Raw genomic sequence first — 22,011 nt, forward strand, 5'->3', positions numbered from 1 at the left:
GGAGAGCAGGAGAAACCAAAAAAGACACGTGGGTCTAGGGGAGAAGCGGGATTGCTAACAGAATGCTGAAAGAGATGGCACTGGGAAAAGTGGAGTTAAGAGGCTGGAGAGATAGTACAGGAGAGAAAAGCACTTGCCTTGCACAACCCCAGTTCAACTCCCAGCACGACACCCTGAGTGCGGTCAAAAGTGATCCCTGAGCACAGCGTCAGGAGTGAGCCTTGAGCACAGCCAGGTCTTACCAACAACAACCAACCAAAAAAAATGAGGATAGGGGAAGCTGAGCTTCTGTCCAGCAGCCCCTTCTGAAAACCAACTTCAGACCAGCCAGAGACTAACTGAAATTCTCCCCCAAGAAAAAGAACTGCTAATTATGTGATGTGATGGATATGTTTGTGATTGCTACTAAGGCTATCACTTTTACAATATACAAATTATGGATGTGCCCGGAATCTTAAAGTTACCCAAAATTATATGTATGCTAAATAGGTCTCAATACAAGAGAGAGAGCAGGGGCACCAGGGTCTACAGTGAAAATGGCATTGGCTAAGGGAGGACTGTGGGCTGAAGAAAACCTATGGCTGACTCTTGGATGAACCATAACTATATACAGTTGTCTGGGCGCAGACTTGCATTCAGATCCTTACTCTCAGCCCAGTTTACCATATGTATTACACTAAAGTTTAGACACATATATGCATCACTGTGTGTGTTTGACTTTCCCAACTAGGGGGTCAAAAGTTCAGCTGGAGCGATAGCACAGTAGGTAGGGTGTTTGCCTAGCACACGTCTGACCCGGGTTCAATTCTCAGCATCCCATATGGTCCCCCGAGCACCACCAGGAGTAATTCCTGAGTGCAGAGCCAGGAGTAACCCCTGTGAACCACTGGGTGTGACCGAAAAAGCAAAAAAAAGAGGTTAACTAAAACTTGACCTAAGAGAAAACAGTACTTTGGAAAACAACTCTCACATGACTGAAAATTGTTTTATAATTGGATTGAAAAATGAATATGGAGTTAAGGAAATAGTTCAAATAGCTGAAGCACGTATTTTACACAAGCAAGTCCCACATTTGGTCTCTGTCACCACAAAGTTCCCCAGAACCACTTGGAACTGTGCCAGAAATAGCCATCCCTGAGGATCACTGAGTGTGGTCCCCAAACAAAAGAACCAGATTATTTGTGGCCATTAATAGTCACCGTGTGTTAGTTACATGTGTGCAGTCTGGGGAATAAATATTAATGAAGCACCATGCAAAGAAAAATCTAGAAGTGATAGTCTATTTACATTTGGGGAGATTTGAGCAGGGGGGTGAAAAACTGTATTTATTTCTGCACATCTGTTTTATAGTTAAAGCTAATCTGTCATAATTTTAGCAAAAAAAAACCAACCCTAAGCAGTATATCCAGCTATATGTATATGGTCTTATTATGCATGCATTTAGTCTCCTTGGCTAGGTAGCCATTAAAGAATTTCTCCAAAAGCTTTAGACATCTAAATCTTGATGACATTCTCCATTGATGCCTTGTATAGTTTTCTCCCACTCTGGTCAATCAGAAAAGAACCCTCTAACCCAGTTCTCTATATCACTTGTTTTATAGCTTATGGGATTGAAATGGGTTGAAAAAAAACCATAGAAGCAGATAGTTCTTAGCATTTAAAATAAACATAAGAACACTGAATTATGCAATACTTGAACTATCTCAATCCTTTGGTGCCGGTGGCATTACAAATCAGAACAACTTTTTTACACAGAGCCATCTGGTTCTATGAATCAAATGCTGAAAACTCTTTAGATCTCTTAGTCTGCTGATCCCATTACTGAGAATTTCTCCTAAGGAGAAAACTTCCATCAAAGAAAAACACTAAATATATAAAGATGTACCTCATAAAAAATAGAAAGAAGTTAAATGGACATCGATGTAATACTCAGGGTCAGGTATTTGGGAGGAAGAGGGTGTTTTTTTTTTTTCTTTTTGGGCAGGGGACTGATTCGAGGTTAGAAAGATAATGGGGTGAGGAGCTGAGAAAGAGAATGATCCCGAGTATGTTGAGCTGGTGATGGCCAGCAGGGGAAGGCACACTTTGGACCTGCTCAAAGTCGCCACTCAGGTATGGCAATAGAAGAGGAATGTCACCAAGTTTGGAAGGGAAGATGTCTGTTAAAAAGGAGAGCAGTGTTGATTACCTGTAGCTACCCAAAAGAAAGCTACAGTGATAGAGCTGGGGTCAAATAAACACGTTTAAGTGTTTTAAATGTTAAAACAAGTGTTTAAGAATAACAGACTCATCTACAAAAGGCGAGTCTCTGATATACAAAGGATTTCTGAGTCTAGAGGGTATATTTCCTCCCTCCACTGCAGAGTCACTTCTGTTCCGGTATCTCAGTTAACAGTCCAGTGCCTGCTGCTGCTGCATGTCTTGGCTTTCTTTTGCACTGCCCTCTCTCCCCAAACCCAGTTCTAGAAGCTACAGACAAAAGAGGTTTCAAATATCAAAACTCCTCTACCAACCAACCCGCCTACAGAAAAGCTAATGTGAGAAAGTGACATTTTTTCAATGACTTTCTAAAATACCAGAGAATAAATATGTTACTGAAGAAGGTGAATCACTTACAAACTGGAAGCAGCTCCGGACACTCGGCTCAATGTTGCTGCCCCCAAAGGATGCGACTTCACCCAGCTGTCTTGGTATTTGGATTGAATCGTGCAGGAGAAGACCCAGTCTGCGCTGGTCACAAAGTCCTGTCGCGCTTGCTACTTGCTTGAAAAGGTCTGCATGAAAAACAGGAGAATTGCAACAATCACAAAGCAATACAAAATGGACCCTATCAGAACCTAGTGACTAGTTTAATTCCAATACTAATTCTACAGAGTAAAAAAGATTCCCAGGGAGAACGGTTAATTCTAATTTAGGCTAATCTGGACATTTACTCTTTCTATAGGCTTAGTTACTCATCAATGTATATAAGAAGAGTGGTAAACTCCAGCAATAGAAGAATTATGACTTTATATAGGCACAACATCTGAATCTTTCCTAAGTCATAACACAGTCCTTTGGCTAACACTTATGCCATAGGATGTAAGCTTAATCAAAAAATATATACATATTAGCATGAATAATCACATAACTGATCCAAACCACCATGCATGATTGAGATCAGATTTTTTAAAATGTCCCCAAATTGGGTCTTTATGAAGTCATGAAATCATGGAGATTCTTTTATATGTTTTACAGAATTCTATGTATATTAAAACTAGCTTCTATCATGTTATACTGCCAATGATTTACTATTTATCTATCTTTGGAGTTGAAGAATGATGTCTATGTGAGGGCAGGGAATATTTCTTGAAAAACTATGCCCTAGTAGTGTCTAGAGTACAACAGTAGTTGATGGATAGCAGGAGCCTACAGGTTCCCAGGGTGAAGGAAAATATCATGCTTGCAACATGTTTTAATCTTAGAAATATAAAAGTGTAAACCTATATTCAAACAAAAGTTGCACGCAAAAGGTAAATCCAAGAAAATGTTTTCTACTCAAAAAAGCACGTTTTACACTCAAATACATGAAAGATGGCAGTAACAAAAACTGAGATGGTAAACACTGTTCATCCTTCCAAAGGTACTCGAACGTATACTTCTCAAAATTGTGAATTTTGTTTTGGTTTGTTTTGAGGCCATACCCGGTGGTGCACAGGTTACACCTGGTACTGCACTCCAGGATGCAGACTGGCTCTGCACTTAGGGAGGTACTCAGGGGACCATATGGGGTGCCAGGGATCAAAGCTGGGTTTGATGTTTTCAAGGCAAATGCCCCATCTGCTGTACAATCACTCTGGCCCCTTAAAATGATATTCTAAAATACATTAGCTTGAAGTTAATTTTTGTTCTGCCAGTCTCAAACATGTTTCCTCTGAATAGTTACCAAAAATATCAGCTTCAAGTCTCTTTGACGAGTTTAACATTTAGTACTAGGATGTGCGGTACCGTATCACTAGTAAAGTTAATACACAAACTCACCTATAAGTAATTATAATATTTACAGGAGGAAACTCCTCTGAAATACTGTTATCCAAAATGTAGTTTTGAATGTTGAACAAAAGCTGTTCATTCATTTTTTCTTTGGTTCTTTGAATGAAAAACTCAAATGGAAATGACAGAAAGAGAGTGAAAAGGGCTTGTGTACTTGGTGGTGCCGGTGATGGCAGAATCCTAGGGGGGGAGTGAGCAGTAGGACATAATGGTTTTGGAGGAATTCAATCTCTTTTATCTCCTGCCCATCATTAAGCTCTGAATATATCGTCATCCCAGTGTGGCTAGGCCGTAGGGCAAATGAAGAGACTAAACAGTCTAGGCTTGTTCATAATCCTACCAAAGGTTTTTCTCACAAGTGTACTTAAAGGGAAAAATAAGGACAGTGCTTCACAGTGGGAGTGCTCCTTTGCCTTCAACTTTTACTATTCTGGCATTTGTTGCTTATTCGGATTCACAAATGTTAAGAAGCACTCAGGGGCAAATCAAAAGGAAATTCTATATGGTGATACTTACCCTTTAAAAAAATGACAAGCTATCGGCCTTTCAAACAATAAGATTCTAGTTGCATCACAGTATTGGCTATTAGAGGACACCTTACAGTAAAGATAATTATAAAACAATGCTTCTTGAACACAAGCGCTAGATAGGATGTTTTGAGTAAGAATCCAGAGATATGGCCAGTGCATGGAAGACACTTGCCCATTTCTCATTTATATTTCAGATTTATACAAGTGGGTTAGCAAACCAGACTATCCCCTAGGAACTTATATTTTATTTGGACACAGTGAGCGTACAGTGCACTTGGGCCAGAGAAGTGAATCCTCATTCCCTATTTAAATAGCTGCAATTGAATATTTGACAGGGAACAGCACAAATGAAATTTTATGATCCTCTAAAAGCAGTTCTACGTTTTACACGAAGAATCTGCTGTCAAACAAGAACACCGTGTCATTCCCCATCTAGAATGGAGGTGATTACCCAATGTTAACAAAAGAATACAGTTTATACATAGGACTTACATCTGTACTTGTCTTCCAAGTGTGCTTTACACAGAGAAATGATGCCAGTTTTAAAAGACAGGACTCGGATCCTCCCAGTTCGTCCCCTATGATGAAAAAATCAAACCAGAAAACAATTACTGAGGCTTCAGCAAATAGTAAACGCTTCTAGCTGAGGGGAAAAAAAGAGGACCAGAGAGAGTATAGGGATTAAAGGCATTTGCCTTGCATATGGTTGAACTTGGTTTGCTTTCTGGTACCACATATGGTCACAGGATTGAACCCTAAGCACGGAGCCTGCAGGAAACCCTGATCACTACTGGTTGTGGCTCCAAAATAAAAAAGAGGTACAGAAACTCCATTAACCATAGTTTCATTTATTTATTTGTCTCCCAAGACATCCTCAGGAGGCCCAGGGGGTTCGATCCAGATGGGCCCAAAATAGGGTGCTGCTTGTGCCCTGCAGTGCTGAGGATTACACTGATCCACAATGGTGAAAGGGCTATCCCCACTGATATATGTGGATACACACACACAGTAGCATGTTGTGCCCAGGATTGAATGCAGTTCAGGACAACGTGGGGCATGCACCTTAACTGCTTTACTAGCTAGCTGCCCCTAACTGTTGTTTTATTAAAACATTTAAGAATTTTTAGTTCCTTATCTACCTGGCTTAGAATGTGGAGAAAAAAATTGGACCAACTCAACCCATGAATAATCACCAAATTTCAATTTGAAAAATCTCTCACTTGAATTACAAAAGTGGTTGCAAAAAAGTAGCTCTACATGAAATGGGTGTGGAGGGGAAGAAATGCTTCTATTCATCTGTAGAGAACCACCTGGGCTTAAGTCAATAAGAAGAAGAATTACTTCTATCCACTAAAGTATTTTGGTTACTGAAGCAAATTACCGACTTTGGTTACTGAAGCCAAAAAATTCCCAGCAACTAACTGCTCTGCTCTCTTGAATGCTCTTTTAGATTTTCATCAGATTGCCCCTTATTGAGCAGAAAATTAATCACTTCAGGCTATATGACACATAAAACATAAATATCTTCATAAGAAAAATGATACTCTTTTAGACAGCATTCAAATATATGACCTTAAGGAGCAATTTTAAAATAACATATTGCTATATCAATGTTAATACACATATGCTTTCACTTTAATATAAAGCCAAAAGAAAGCATTCCACATAGCAGATTTATTAACAAGCTCTTTTTATGCATGGGAAAAATTTTAAATGTTTTTGTTTTATTTTGTAGAAAATATTCTTCAATAATTTTAAGCTTTTACATAGTTATATGAAAAGCAATTCAATTTTAGATTTTGGATAAAATATTTAAACTATTCCATTTAGGATTTACAATTTACAAAGGATAGGCCTCAAATGTGGTTATTTTTGGGGAACAAAATATTGAACTTTCAATTGGAATAATTTACTAAATCTCTTAATGAAAAAGAAATCCTGAATCCTAATGCATGAACAAAATTACTAGAAAGTTAGAAGACTTTCTTTTTATTCTTTAAATAAATGGTGGAACATTTCTTTTTCTTTTCTTGAGGTCACACTCAGTGATGCTCAAGGATTACACCTGGGTCTGTGCCCAGGGGTCACTCCTGGTGGTCTCTGGGTATCCTATGCCGTGCAGGGGATTGAAGTGAGGTTAGCTGCATGCAAGGTGATTACCTTACCTCCCTGTATGTACTGTCTCTCCAGCCCCCAAACTGGCAAACTTTTAAAAAGATTTAACAAACATTATACAATAACTCAGATCTTCAGAAAGCTTAAATTGTCCCCAAATAATTTTCATGCATGCAGAGGGAAAGTTATAAGCTCAGGATTCATTTGGAAGGTCATCTGCAAGGAAAATGGTGCTAAAAAATAACGGAAGGTGTCCCTGAATACAGATCCATGTCAAAGCAAAGCTAAGTATAATCCCCAATTAAAATTCACTATGTCCAATGGTCAGAATTCAATAGCCAGGTAGTTTTGGGATTGAAAAAGCAAAGACCTTATTCAAAATGGCAGTCAAAAAAAGGTTAGTAGCAGAATTCTACAATAAAGGGCAAAAGGGGGCAGATGTTCTTGTTGACATGTGAAATGTGGCAAGTAATGACCTGGAAGTCTAAGAATTCAAAGTTAACACCAATTTCTTTTGTCCACTTCCTCAATTGTCCTCATTAAAATCCAAAGAGAAATGAGTACATTGGGGCTATCTCCTGTGTTTAATCCAAAAGTAATAAACACATCTTCTCAAAGAGTGATGAATGGAAGTGCCAAACTCAAACTTCATTAAAAAAAAAAGTCCTTATTTAAAAAAAAAAAGTCTTCAGTTTCAGGAGCTGAGTTGGCAGCATTTAGGGTTTGTTTTCATTTGGTCCAGCTTCTCCAAACTGAATCTTCTGCAAAAAATCTCCCACATATCAGCTAAAGCTATTTCCATCTGCTGACAGGCGTGTGGGCATCTCCAGAAGCACATTCATTTGTACTGAGAAAGAGCCACCCCGGAGTGCAAGAAGGAATTCGAAACACGCAAGCCAGAACGGGAAAAGAACCCATGGCTACCTCATTCTAGGATTGGAAAATGCTTCAACAGGGTAGTCTCTGATCTGGGAGCACTCTCTGGTCTAGCTCTTATCTCCTGGCTTAGTAAATACGTTTCTCCGTTCCAATAAATGCAGACATGATTTATCCCAGGGACACCAGGAAGTCCCACGGTTTCATAAAACTTTCATCCAGCAGACGGAGTTTCTAAACCGAAACCCCGCAGCAATGCTAATTACATCTTTGCCCTTTGTAGACCTCCTGTGACCAGAATGGGGGGAAAAAAGCATGCCATACATACGTATCATAAACATTCAGCAGCCAGTTCAGACACATGTCCACGCAGAGTGGGACATTGACCAGATTGTTGTGCTCTTGCTCCAGGCGATCATAAATGGTGGTCAAACAATTAATGATCTGCAGGATATCCATAGGCTGGTCATTTTGTTTGAGGTTATGTTCGTCCAAGGCATCGCAGGCAGCTGACAGATTCAAGAGATCCACTGCAAAAACCACAGGAAACCATATCACAATGGTTCAAAGCAGAGACTCACCCTCTCCCCCTCCAGCCCCTTCCCTCCTTTGAGCTTTTTCCTTTGGGAACACCCTGGCACAGTTGTTTTGTATCCTTTAGTACCGGTTGAATGAGGGAAATTAACCTAGTCTTTATCAACAGAGCCGAAATTAACCTAGTCTTTATCAACAGAGCCGTTCTACACAAGTACCTCCTCCCCCGAAAAACAACCAGCAGTTTTGCCAGAGATTTAGCGTTCCTGACAACGTTTTCATATAGTTAATATTAGAGGTCAGTTCGATTACCCTGTATAGTTAGAGCTGTATGAACTCTGTACTTCCAGCCATGCGGTTAAGGTCATGAAGTAGTTTTCACATCAAGTGAAAAAGTAATCAACTTCACGGAAATTTTCAATAGGCCAACTAAAGTTATGGTACAAGTAACCTATCCTGTCTTCCAGACCTGATACATAAATTTTTTTTCTCCTTTCACCTTCAAGCTGCTTCTTTTTCTTCTTCCCTCATGCCACCCTGCAACCTCACCTTAAAGCTATACTTTATAATGCACTGTTCAAATCCTCTAAGAACTTTTTAGAACTGGGAGATGAGGGAGAAGTCCCCTTAATTGGGGTGCCATCAATTCATATGCAAAAAGAAGCAGAACCAAAGGGATACCTCCATTTAAAAAAAATAACATCAGCAAATCACAAGCTTAACCCCCAAGAGGTCAAGGAAAGATGCTTTTCTCCAAAGCCAATTTATTACCCAAACAGGAAAACATTTTCTTCACCTTCATAGCAAGCATATTATACCTGTAAACTCAGGTCTCAGTCCTCTGAGAGAAGGATTAGATGGTGATTAAGCAAACTTCTCACATGTGAAGGGAGGGCAAGGCAGAAACATAATTCTAAGTGTGACTGCAGATAGACCACATCCTAGGCAGCAGTCAGTAAACACCTTCCCCAATACTAAACAGATGCAAATTTTAGTTTTCAGCGTAGTTCGCTAATTACTAGGAGTGAGTTCCAATTAAGGGCCAACCCCACAAAACTTGTAGTTAATACCTATATTGTTTAACAACTCTGTAGTACACTTATTTTTTTCTTAAGAAAGGAAAATAGTAGCCTTTAAAGTTTCCCTGGATGCATGAAGGATGCCTGGTGGCAGAAGTAGGAGGGATTTTTCCTCCTGTCTTTTATCCCATGAGTAAAGGTCTCTGTTTCCCACAAATGCCTGGGACTAGCCACCATCCTATCAAAGTAAAGGGGCCTCGCCTTTTGCTGAAAAAAATACTTGAAAGATAGAGAGATGGCCGTTTTACATGGAAGCCGAGACCTTGAATAAAGTGGCAGAAAGGCGCAGGACTTGATTTAAGGGACACAGGAAGGGAAAAGAATAAAGAATAAAATAATAATAACTAGGGAAGCACATAGGAAGACTTGGGGGAGGGCAAGGCAGACCAGGGGCTGCAAGGGAGAAAGGTACAGACACAAAGGTTCCAACTAATTCCCTCCTGTGTGCGTCAGACTTTCTCCATAGCCACCGCATAAAGTGCAGGCTGTAAGAACACTTCGCCCAGCATACAATTTCCATGAGCAAAAGAGAGGAATGGATTTTTTCCCCAAATACCAATATTTCCCAGTGTTATTTCTTTATAGCCACAGCTGAAGGAAGCTATGGGTGGCTTAAAGTTTTTGTACGATTTCCTTTTTCTGTGTGACTCTACCCTAAGCACTGTAAGTATATTTGCTTTATACTAAAGAAATGGTACAAAGGTTCAAAGAACCAGCAAGTGAGATTTTTAACTCATTTTGTATTAAAAGTTGGGTTTTCCCATGCAACAGCAACAAACAGCAAAACCGCATGAATTTCTTTTTTATGGGGTCTATTCTTATCTCTCTACAGGTGAATGGGTAACACGGAGAATAGAAAATTTGGAGTATAAATAGCTCAAGGGGGAACAAGGCAATTGCTTTGAAATAACAGGAGGAGCAGATCACAGTTAGGAGAGATATACTGTGCAGTATGCTTTGCTAAAACCTGATGTGGTTAAACACCAGAACAATTCCTCACAGAAGAATCATGAACCCCTTTCCCAAAACAAACATACCAAGAACAATACCATTTTCATAGAAAAACGTTTAGAAGACACCTATGTAATTCTACAATGCTGATATTATGGACTTGACAAGCTATGTAAAAATCGATTCGTACCATCCAAATGCCACATGGACATATACTTGTTCAAAATGAACATTTTGAAGACTACATAGAGAAAAATGTTTGATGAAACATTAAACACAATAATTAGATGTGTCTAGTAGCCTCAGAAGCTACTTTGTGAAACTATCTCTTTATCTCAAGCCAGGAATTTCCATTTAGTGAATCTATACCTTTGTGTATTCAGTAGGGAAGATATTTTGGAGCTATATAAAAGCCAAGTGTGTTCTGATATAGTGTTGTTGTCAAAAATGTTTTTAAAGAAGAGGATGCTCATGAAAAGGGACTATTTGATGGCTCAGGCATTGGGAGTGAGAGCTAAGGAGGACACTACAAAATGCCTTGTTCTCCTCCATTTTCTCTGCTGTGCAGGAAAAACAAAACATGGAAGGAAGAGAACATTAGCACAAGGATGCCACTGACGGTCCCTGAGACAATGTTTGTGCCTACTCAACTCCTTGGTACTAGAGTTTGTGCACTGGGGTAACTCCTGGTGATGCTCAGGGGACTAGATGTGTTGCTGGGCATTGAATCAGGGTCAAAAGTATGCAAGGTAAGCATCCTTCCCGCTCTTCTGTCTCTATAGGCCCAACACTAGTTTCAAATGTAACTCTACTCCTTTCTCTGTAAGCCATTGATAAGATGCTGAAGCAGAATTTTGGCATCTTTTGCCAAATCTTGGGGTTAAAGCCCAGAAAGTATAATTTTTGCAGAAAACTGACACTAGAGAGAAGCAGACTCGCTGTGGGTGTTATGGCAGGACCGCCTGGTTCTTCCAATTCCTCATGGAAGAATACATAGTAATATAGATGGATGGCAAAAAGAGTCCTGAGAGACTTTCTAGAGAAAGGAAACCATCACCCATTCCCTAGTACGACTTTCGCTAATAGTACCACTACTATCACCACTACACATCATCATGATGATGACAATGAGATTGAAAAGCTTCAGAGTTTAGGACAAGTCACACAGTGCCCATCCAACAAGCTCATCGAACAGGCCGACCTGGAAACTCTGCTAATACAAATAATCCTGAGACCTCATTATAAAGACAGGGTGTCATGACATATGAATAGCTGCAATGTGTTTGCTGAAGAGTTTTTGCCCTGGCAGAAGGAGCCTGTGGGAAGAGGCAGCTGCTGTTGACATCTCATCATTCTATAGACAGTGAATGCTGAAGGCTGAAGGACGTTGAGAGCAAATCTTTGCACAGAAAGAAAGCCAATATACTTTGATGTAGTCATCTCTGCTGTGAAGTTAAATTCTAGAGGTGGTGGCACTGGCATGAAGAGGTCTTGCTAAGACAGCTTACACAATGCAGGACCTTGATCAAAGCAGTGACCAGGAGACCAGACTACGTTAATGTGTAGTCATAGGTTATACGTTATCATCATCATTCACTGCTAGCAACAACACTGACCCATGAAGGCCTCTGGATTTGGCATTTCCTTCTATACACAGAAGGCAGAATATGGCTAGATAAATAGCAAGTTACAAGGAACTCTGGGCAGGATTCCAATGCCAACGTGTGCTCCATCATTTTCCCAAGTGGTCTGTGCTCAGAATGATGGTTCTAGATCAAAGCCATAAAGTATATTCTTGTGTGGCCTTCACAGAGAGAGGGCATTTACAAGCATATCCCTGGTGTGCCTCTCAGGACACTATGATGGAAAACAGCCTGTGGTTAGGGACCATATCCTGATAACCTGACTTTAATATTGTTGGGATACTGTAGGCCTTTCCTACAATGAACTGTAGTGCTTTATAAGCAATGCCCCATGGGTTATTTAGCAAAAAAGCCTTAAGCTGGTGCAATTAGGGTCAGACAAGAGATTGCTTAGAAGACTCCTACTCACTCTTAGTTAAAAGATATGACTAAGGCGCTGTTTCCAAAATAAAACCTGATTCTGATCAGAAGGATGGAAATGAATCATGGATGCTGGTTACCAAGCTACCCTTGTTTGAAGTAGCATAGCCTTCGTAATGTTTCTTGATAAAGCAAGCCTTCTCTTGGTATCTGGCAATGGTACAACATCAGGGGGTAATAAAATGAATTTGAAGGGAACTATAAACTGAGAGCAAAAAAAGCACCCAGGTGAAATTCCAGTTGAATTTCACCTTCTCCGGCCTGCAGGTGGAGTGCCAACCAAAGGAACCTGGCAAGTTACCACTGTTGCTTACTGGGGGCCAGTGAGGCCAATTTGAAAACAATTCAACTGGGGAACTTACAGATGTTCCCTATTTTATTTCCACGTTCTCTTTCAATGCCACACTCAGTAGTCCCTGGACCAGGGCAACAATTAAGAGTCTCGAAGGCTGGTAATATTCTGAGACAAGATATCTAGGCTATTAGTTGGAATGTAAGCATAAGGATTCCACAGGGATCAGTGCAGTGAATTACTTCTTCCTCACACCTTGCCTAATTGGGACCGTCACAAATGTTTTGTTGCCTGGTAGACAGAAGAGTCCCACTCTTTTTCGGCACTGACACAACCTGGCTCCTTACCACTGGCAGGAAACTCAACAGTGCGTCTGATCTTGTCCTGCTAAACATGGACGAGCCGAGTGGCTGAACCCAAGGCACACATTTGTGTGTGTGTGTGTGTGTGTGTGTGTGTGTATTGGTGGGCGCGCTGTATGTGTGAAGAGTTAGAGAATAATTAATAAGGAAGAAAGGTAAGGTTGCCACTGAAGGGAAAATAGTCACCCAGTCAGTGTGAAAAATGAAGATTCTAACATAATGCCGTGACCTAGAATGAGACTGAAAATAAGAGAATACTATGCTCCCTTAGCTATGAGTCAGATGCCCTTTGAAAGAGCCAAGAAATAAGCAGGACATCTGGCCAATTTATCACACACATGAAATGAATAGATGGGAGTTCTGGTTACGACCATGAAACCATGGAGCAATATTAATGTGGCTACATCTTTTGGTTCTTGTTGGACAGGATAGCTCTGCTATTAAGAACCTGTGTCACAAAGGCATCCCGGGGGAATATTTACCCAGTCTAATCCAGGGAACACTTATTTATAATAATTTTAATGAAACATGTGTAGCCATTACTTGTGGTGACGAAAGTATCAGGGGAGTGTTGGTGAAGCAAATGAATTGGCAAAAACCCAATGAAACAAACCCCTAGATGGGTGAAAAGGAGGCGGGTATCAAAGAGAAAGTGGGTTGGGGAACGAATGAGGAGAGGAGTCTTTGTGGTGGCTGAATGACTCTGGAGTTTAGTGGTGGGAGTGGTGAAAATTACACATACACCGAGGCATGAAGCAAAACCACTGAAATTTCATAATATTTCAAACCAGTGATAATATAAAAACATTTTTGAAAAGGTATAGCATGCAAGGTAGGTCATATGCTACAGATCTCATTTGCCACAGTATTAGGCATAAAAATTATCTGCAAAATTATTATGGGAGGAAAGCTACAGATAGCTAGGGGAATACTTAGGTCACTTGAGTGATGTCTGGTGGATCAAAGTGCATGGACACATTTGAAATCTAAGAACCTCAGGAGAATTAGAAACTGGACTAGAAATACCTGGACCGGTTGAATTTACTTTGAATGAGAATAGATAAAGTAGTGAATAAGACCAAGTGTAAAGACAGCTCTTTGAAAGCATCAAATTAAAACCAGAGAGAAGGATGGGGATGGCAGTTGGCTAGAACAATAACTAGAGAACCGAGCCTATGAGGGGCTCCGTACCAGCTTTAGCACCATAATCTTGGACAAACCACCTTTATGCATTGTGCAGTCCAAGGGGTTATACACACTCGTTTTATAAAAACCCATCTTAACAGGACTATATTGCCGCCCTGCTGATAGGGTGATGTTATGGGAACCCTCTCTTTGGGCACCGGTGTCTGCCAAGCCATGTAAACCGAGAAAATTTATTTGGCTGTATCATCAAGGTCTTGAGAATTCTAAAATAACCACAATATTGTCTCTATATGAAAAAAGAATATATTCTCTACGGGGAAAGAACTTTTTTGGGGGAGAGAGGGAAGATAAATACATTAATCTCCCGGGCTCCCTTGCTATGAGATAGCCTATGATTCTGGATCTAATCTGACCTGAATAATACTGCCCTTTTGAATTTCCCTGCGACAGACTGCAGATTTATAAGCCAGGTTACCATGAGTCCCTGAACCTTCTTTAGCAACTGAACCCTGTCTAATGCTACCCTAAGTGAGCTCTCAAAAGGTGAGATGCATTTAGCAAAGAGAGAGCACATTTTTCACCTGGTTTGTCGCAGTCAAGGTGAGTCTGCAAGCTCTGACTTTATTCAGATGATTCCAGACTGTTCAAAATCTCTTTGCTGTGTGATTCATTTGCTGAACAGAAGCAAATTGTTCTCTATTCCTTGTTTGCAGAATATTTGTCACATTCATCAACTGCAGTATATTTAGCTCTATGGTTTGGGCTCTCTCCAGCCCAACATACACTAATAAACTAAATACATGTGCTGTTAAGTTTATTTTTATTTGGTTCTTAGAAGTTGGCTACATTTTTTATTTTAGACATCACACACCTATAGATGTCATCAGAACTCCAGAAGAAGGCAGCAAAAAGTATAAGAAGATCTCTCAGTCAAAGGGATATCAGCCACATTAACTATCTTACAAATCCTTCTCACCGAATTTTCTTTTTGTCTCTGCTTTTCTGTCAAGTTTCATTTTCATTCACAATGTGTTGAAAGGCAGTACGGAGTCATGCAACATTAAACCGATTACAAACCGATTACATTATAGGCCAATGGCGATGCTCTCATCTTAAATAGCCAGTTCTCTATAGTGGATAATATTGTATTATTTGGGTTTCTATAATATTGAAGCTTGGATAGTGAAGTGAAAAAAGACCAAGTGTTTAATGGCAGTAGCGCTGCATATTTTCTACAGCACCCGTAATTCAAACTCTTCCCTGGCATCAGAAATCACTGGAAGAACATCATCCATTTTCATTAAGGTAAGAGTTAGAGGAAGCTACCTTCAGCTGGAAGAGCTAGCCAGGACAAGTTTTATTTGTCTGTACTATAGACAATAGCTCTTTATCGTCGTGCTGCAGGCAAAGAAATGATATAAAGGCCACAAGATAAGCCTAACTAAATAAAAAATTAAGAAAAAAATCCTTAACTCCTGGACTGAGCAGTTAAGTAGTGCAACTGCACATTTCCAATAATAAAAATTAGCCCATTTTTCATCCTATATTCATACTAGACACAGATCCTCCCAGCTTTCTTGAAAATCCAGTACTTAATTTAGATAAATACTCCCTAAATTTGCTACACCTACAGCTGGTCTCAGTGTGAGAAAAGACATCCTCTGAAAGCATACGCAGAGTTCTTCCTACCAGCTTAAAACTCTACATTCTACACTTGAAGCTTAACTTTAACACAAGGTTCTAACCTCAAATATCCAAAATTCTTCACAAAATCTCCTTCCTCATTTGCCCAGTGTTGGGTCAGGCAGGTTCACATATAAACTGAAATGCTTGACAATGAGACACATATGTAAACAGAATTATTTTTGACAGGATAATTGAATAATGCCCAAATCCAGGTTCAAAAGGAACATGAAGCATAGGAGGCAGTCATTGTAAAGTTTTCCAGAGCATCTATTTCTATTTCTGGGCACTTTCCTACTATAATTTGGAATATTCAACAACCTTTTCAGAATTTTGGAATGTACTCAAACAATGTCCAGTTGATAATTACTCTTTTATCAGTGGAAACCAGTATGTTGGGGTGACTGGGCCAGAAGAAAGGACATTTTCCATTCCCTCTCTGACTCTACCCACTGCACCCCATCTGAAATGCTTCTTTCCGGCTACTGACATTTTCCTATGATTTTTCCTATGGAAATCCTGACCCTAGGGAGCCTTTCAAAACCATTATTAAGTTTGCAGCTTTAGAACTGAAACCTGAAAGGCTGCAGACTATAAGGGAGAAGGAAAAGAAAACAGAAATTTACTTTTATCATCCATCCAATTTCCTAAAAATATATTAAACCCTCTTTTGTAGCAGGCGACAATTGTCCTAAGCATTACAGACCAAAATGAAGAAGAAAAGCCTAGTTACTTATACAGTATGTGTCACTATAACCTCTTCATATTCTCCTTCAGTTCCTCTGTCTATTCCTCTGCCGCTCACCCTCCGGACATTGTTCATCCTGTCCTAAACATGTTTATACTCTTCCAGAGCCTACATATGCTTTTGAGTCCAAGCACTGCTTGTAAATTTCTCCTGTGTGGCACAACTGTAGCACACCAAAAGCCCACTCTTCATCAAAACCAAGCACATAGCCTATTGCCTTGTATTCTCCTCACCCAGCGCAACGAATTTATTCCAAAGAACTATTCGCTCTATCTCTTTAAGAGTTCTCAATTCTCTCCACTTCTCAATTCTCTCCACTTACCTCCATTCCTATATGGCTAACTCAGGCCCACCATGTTCGCCCGGGTTAGATTACTGAAACTCCTCATCAGTCTCTCTTCCATTAGTTGTGTAATACCCTCCCCACCCCAATCCACATACCAGAATGATCTTTCTCAAAGAAAATCCCATTATGTCATCCCCTTGCCAGAACTCCTTGAACGGCTCCCCACAGACATCTACATTCTTTAACTCCAGTTGAAAATGTCCTTCACAATTGGCCTCCCTCTTCACGCTCTGTATTCTCTGCCAGATATTACAGCAGAGGCCCTCCCTAGAATTCAAGGCTTTAGACATGTGTATTTTCAGTTTCTAAATTAATCTCTGGATTTCAGGCCCTTTTCAGGCTCAAGTATCTTAGATATCATATCTTCAAACAAATCTCATAACTTCACCCCAGTGACTAGCTGTTCCCAGAGCAGCCAGTTCTCCCACCATCACATGACTAAACACAAACACATGACCTTGAAATTGACTCCTCACATTTCCTCAGGGTTCCCACACAGTCTAAAAATGGAGACCACATCATTTTATGTGGGTTTTTTTTTAACAAACTATAGATATTCTCAATGGCCCTATGTATATGCACCTTTGTCTCCAGACTCTTGGTTAAGCTGTCTCTCCCGCTCATTGGACTGCAAATTTCAACCAGCTAAATAAAGATCTTCTTGTCTACTTCATGGTGTTAATCACCAATATATGTAGGTACTTAAGAAATATTTCACTAGGATGGGGCCTGCAGGAAATCTTGTGATGGAGGGGGGCAGAACCAACCCTCTCCCCACCCAGACGAGACCCCAAGTGGCTGTCCATGAATGGCTCCTCTGCTCCTTCAGGTCATGATCCCAGAGGCACACAAACTAATCTTGGAATGCAGTGGCTGCTGGCAGAAATACCTCTGGACTTAATTACTAAAATACCAAAATTCCAAAACTGAGCGGCCACTGTTGTGGCTATGCAACATCATATGCTCTTCATTATCAGTAATAGAAAACAAATGATTTAATGATGCCTTTTCAGCAGGTCTGATTGTTGCGGGGGAAATTCCAAATAATAATAGTGGGTTTTCAGTCGAAAACTGAATGCAATCAAAGTAAAGAGATCAAAGTGAAAGTCATCTGCCACACAGGCAGGGTGGGGGGTGGGATGGGAGGTATACTGGGGTCCTTGGTGGTGGAATATGTGCACTAGTGAAGGGATGGGTGATTGATCATTGTATGAGTGAGACTTAAACCTGAAAGCTTTGTAACTTTTCTCACGGTGATTCAATAAAAATAAATATATAAATTTTATAAATAAATAAAAATATATAAAAGGTGGAAAAATTTCACTAGAATCCCTTTGTTGATAAGTTATATAAATTATTTGATAAAAAGATAGCAGTGTATGACACTTCAGGATTACTCCCACTGGTAGGCTATTTAGTAAAAGCTTAAACCTACTGTTATCTTTCTTCCATCAAAGTATTCATCTGAACATTAGAATTCAAGCTAATAATCACACACATATCTGTGAACTTTGGCTTGGATAAAGCAGTCCCCATTTTCTAATACTAAAGATATCTCGTAAGAAGAAGAAACGAAAGTACACTAGGGGGAGATAGTTCAAGTTTCACAAAGAGACGTCTCAATGCTAATAACATCAGTTGGAAAATAAAAAGTATCAGTACCTTATCAAATCAATTGGTATCTGAGGATTAGCAATAAGAACAATGCCAAACAATTTAATAAAAGAGTGTGAGCCAATACTAGGCCAATATTTTTTAAATAAATTCAAGGGACTATAGAGAAAGTGCAGGGATTAAGGTACTTGCCCTGCAGTACAGGTAATGCCAGTTAGATCCCTGGAATTGCATGTAGTGGTCAGAGCACTAATAGGAGATCATTCCTGAGCACAGAGCCCTGAGCACTGCTACGTGTGGCCACAGCATAATAAGTGATAAACAAAATGAAAAATGAATTCAATGCTCTAGCCAACCATGAGGCAGTGATTCCTCCACTCTCCAAGTGAAAAATACCAATAACACATTTTTGTGGAGCCAAGAGTATCTCTCAGTTTTCCTGCCCGCTGGATACTTACAGCAGAGAGCCTTCTGCAGTCTCCGGAGCTTCATAGCTGTCCGATAGGCTGAGAACCTGACATTATTCAGGTCGGCTAGAGAAAAGGGGAGGAGACAAACAAAAAAAATGTATTATTTCATCTGAAAGCATAGACAAAAGCATCCACTGAATGGCCCTCAATGGCAACAACAAAAATAGACTTGTTTATGCTCCCAGTTTTAAGAGGTGAAATGCTGTTCATCTGAGGAATAGAGGCAAAAGACCATTTTTCAGTTGTCTGACAACCAGGAAAGTCAGATTCTTGAAGAACCACTGAGGTGGTATAATCTACAGTGCATTTGTACGCTCATACAGGGAACTCCCAACCTCCAAACTGTAATCTTGGCGCTCCTGTAGTGAATCTTTGTTAAAAAAGATTAATGAGAACAAAGAATGTATTCCAGAGATATCTATGGGAAGTTAGCAAACAATCAAGCAGCAATGAAATATTTTTAGGTTATAAAAGCCAAACTTGCTCATGGTAGATTTATAAATAAAAGAAAAATATATAATCAAGTAAACAAATCATCCATAATCTCATTACCTAGAGATCCACACTGTTAACAGTGTGAATTTTCCCCAACAGAACTCTGCATGTGAGATGAATTTTAATATACAATTGTAATAAAAATACACAATCAGCTTTATGTTTTAACCTGCGATCATTCTAATCTTCAACATAGATTAATACTTTCAGCCATGATATCTACAGTTGCTTATTAAACCCCGGTTCTCCAATCCAGGGCACTATACATACTCTTACTCAGGTTGGTGAAAACCTTCATACGCTGTATTTCTTTTGTAGGATTTCTGTGCATGTATGCTTTAAGTGAATCCAATCGCCACCAGGCTCCTTAAAGACAGGCACCCAATCACCTACTTCTGTCACTTTCCTCAGATTATGTACTAAGCAATTGCTCCCTTAAAAAGGTTTAATACAGCTCAAACTGACTGACAGACAGAATGAATAAAATATTCAAAGGATGAAAACAAAAGACACTGACACAGGTAACATACTGCCGTGACTATGTAGCTTCTACAAAACCAATTCTAGTAGAGGTAGGGGGAGGCAGTGTTAGGAAAGCTATACCCATATCCAAGTCACCTACTCCACACTATTAGTGTTTAGTAAGGCTACTGAAGACACCAGGCATAAAAACTTGAATTGAAATTCAGGGGAAAGAAAGTTATAATTTGTAAATTTACTTAACATATTAAACATAAAGAGATGTTAGAGAGAGAGGACAAGGGTTGACATGTATATTTTGCATGTAGGTGACTCTAGTTTGATACCAGGCACCACATGGTCACCTAAGCATCATACAGTGCAGCCCTAGAAGTCCTCGAGCACAAATGGGGTGGCAGAGGTAATCCCCAATACTGGCAGGCCCCAAGTAGAGCTGCACCCACATGCTGCTGCATTGAACTACTGACCAGACTGGCTGAAAATTGCCAGGAGTGGTCCTTGATGTCTCTGATACCATGTGGGAGCGTCCACTCCAAATAAAATAAAATAAAATACGTGATTAAACATAAGCAAAAAAAAGAGGAAGACAAAAATCTGAATGACTTCATTAATATATGGACTATATAGAATCAAAGCAAAGGTACAGACAAAGTGAAATGAAAACAAACCTTCGGCTTCTGAGCCCAGAACTTAGGTTACTACAAGGCAGGTTGAGCATGGAGGTGGGGAGCAGGAAGGGTGGGGGGGCGATGGACTGTGATGGAGGAATACTGGAGGGTGGGTTGCGATAACATACACTTTGAAGAGGCATGGGGCTGGAGCAATAGCACAGCGGGTAGGGTGTTTGCCTTGCTCACGGCCAACCCAGGTTCAATTCCCAGCATCCCATATGGTCCCCCCGAGCACCACTGGGGTGATTCCTGAGTGCAGAGCTAGGACTAACCCCTGTGTATCTCCGGGTGTGACCCAAAAAGAAAAAAACATTCTGAAGAGCCATGAAACTATACACTTAAGAATTAGGGTATTATATCTCTAATTTTGGGCATTATGGCTTGCAACACAGACACTGAGAAGTCGTCATGTTTGTTCTGTTATCTACTTTCGGCATGCACCTCCTATCCCAACTGGTTCCTCCAGCCACCATTTTCTTAGTGATCCCTTCTCTATTCCGTCTGCCTTCTCCCTTCCGCTCATGAAGCAGTCTTCCAGCTATGGGGCAATCCCCCTGGCCCTTGTATCTACTGTCCTGGAGTGTCAGCTTCATGTGATGTTATTCTATACTCCACAAATGAGTGCAGTCCTTCTATGGCTGTCCCTCTATTTCTGACTCATTTCACTTAGCATGATACTCTCTATGTCTATCCATTTATAAGCAAATTTCATGACTTCATCTCTCTTAATAGCTGCACAGTATTCTATTGTGTAGATGTCCCAAAGTTTCTTTAACCAGTCATCTGTTTTAGGGCACTCAGGTTGTTTCCAGATTTTGGCTACTGTGAACAATGCTGCAAAGAATATACAGGTACAAATGTCATTACTACTGTGCTTTTTTGCATCCTCGGGACATAATTCCAGAAGTGGCATTGTGGGGTCATATGGAAGCTCAATTTCTAGTTTTTGAAGGACTGCCCAAAAGTAGAGAGAGAGTATGGGGAATATTGTCTGCCATGGAGGCAGGGGGAGGGTTGGAAAGGAGGGGTATACCCAGGATATCGGTGGTGGGGAATGTGCACTGGTGAAGGGATGAGTGTTTGATCATTGTGTGAGATTGTAACCCAAACATGAAAGCTTGTAACTATCTCACAGTGATTCAATAAAATTTTTTAAAAAATTAAAAAAAAAGGATTGGGCATTGTATCAACATTACACCATTAAAAGCAAAACTAAATGAGAAAAATGGAGTATACAACACCAAAATAAAGAAAGACTGAGGGCCAGAGTGATAGGACAGCGGGTAAGGAGCTTGCCTTGCACACAGCTTACCCAGGTTCAATTCCGGTATCCCACATGGCCCCTGAGTATCACCAGGAGCGAACTCTGAGTATGGAGCCAATAGTAAGCCCCAAACACTGCCAGATGTGACCCCCCAAAATTGTTTTAAACTCTTAATGTCACCAAATGGTGGGGGAATGATAGCACTGGAATGCTCTTATGCTGGTGGTGGGAATGTAAAATAGTACAACCAGTTCATCAAT

General features: G+C 40.2%; 1 protein-coding gene across 5 annotated transcripts in view; it reads right to left on the reverse strand.

Annotated features, from left to right (window-relative positions):
- DMD (dystrophin) overlaps window positions 1-22,011 on the reverse strand; it is a 2,715,231-nt gene that overhangs the window by 87,646 nt on the left and 2,605,574 nt on the right. For all 5 annotated transcript variants that reach the window (XM_055122927.1, XM_004612435.2, XM_055122929.1 and 2 more), the window contains 4 exons: window positions 18,830-18,904; window positions 7,882-8,083; window positions 5,055-5,140; window positions 2,617-2,774 (listed from right to left, as the gene is read on the reverse strand). In XM_055122927.1, coding sequence (XP_054978902.1) covers window positions 2,617-2,774; window positions 5,055-5,140; window positions 7,882-8,083; window positions 18,830-18,904 — 521 coding nt within the window. The remainder of the gene's footprint in view (window positions 1-2,616; window positions 2,775-5,054; window positions 5,141-7,881; window positions 8,084-18,829; window positions 18,905-22,011) is intronic.

This window comes from Sorex araneus, chromosome X (assembly GCF_027595985.1).
Source record: "Sorex araneus isolate mSorAra2 chromosome X, mSorAra2.pri, whole genome shotgun sequence".
NCBI lineage: Eukaryota > Metazoa > Chordata > Mammalia > Eulipotyphla > Soricidae > Sorex > Sorex araneus.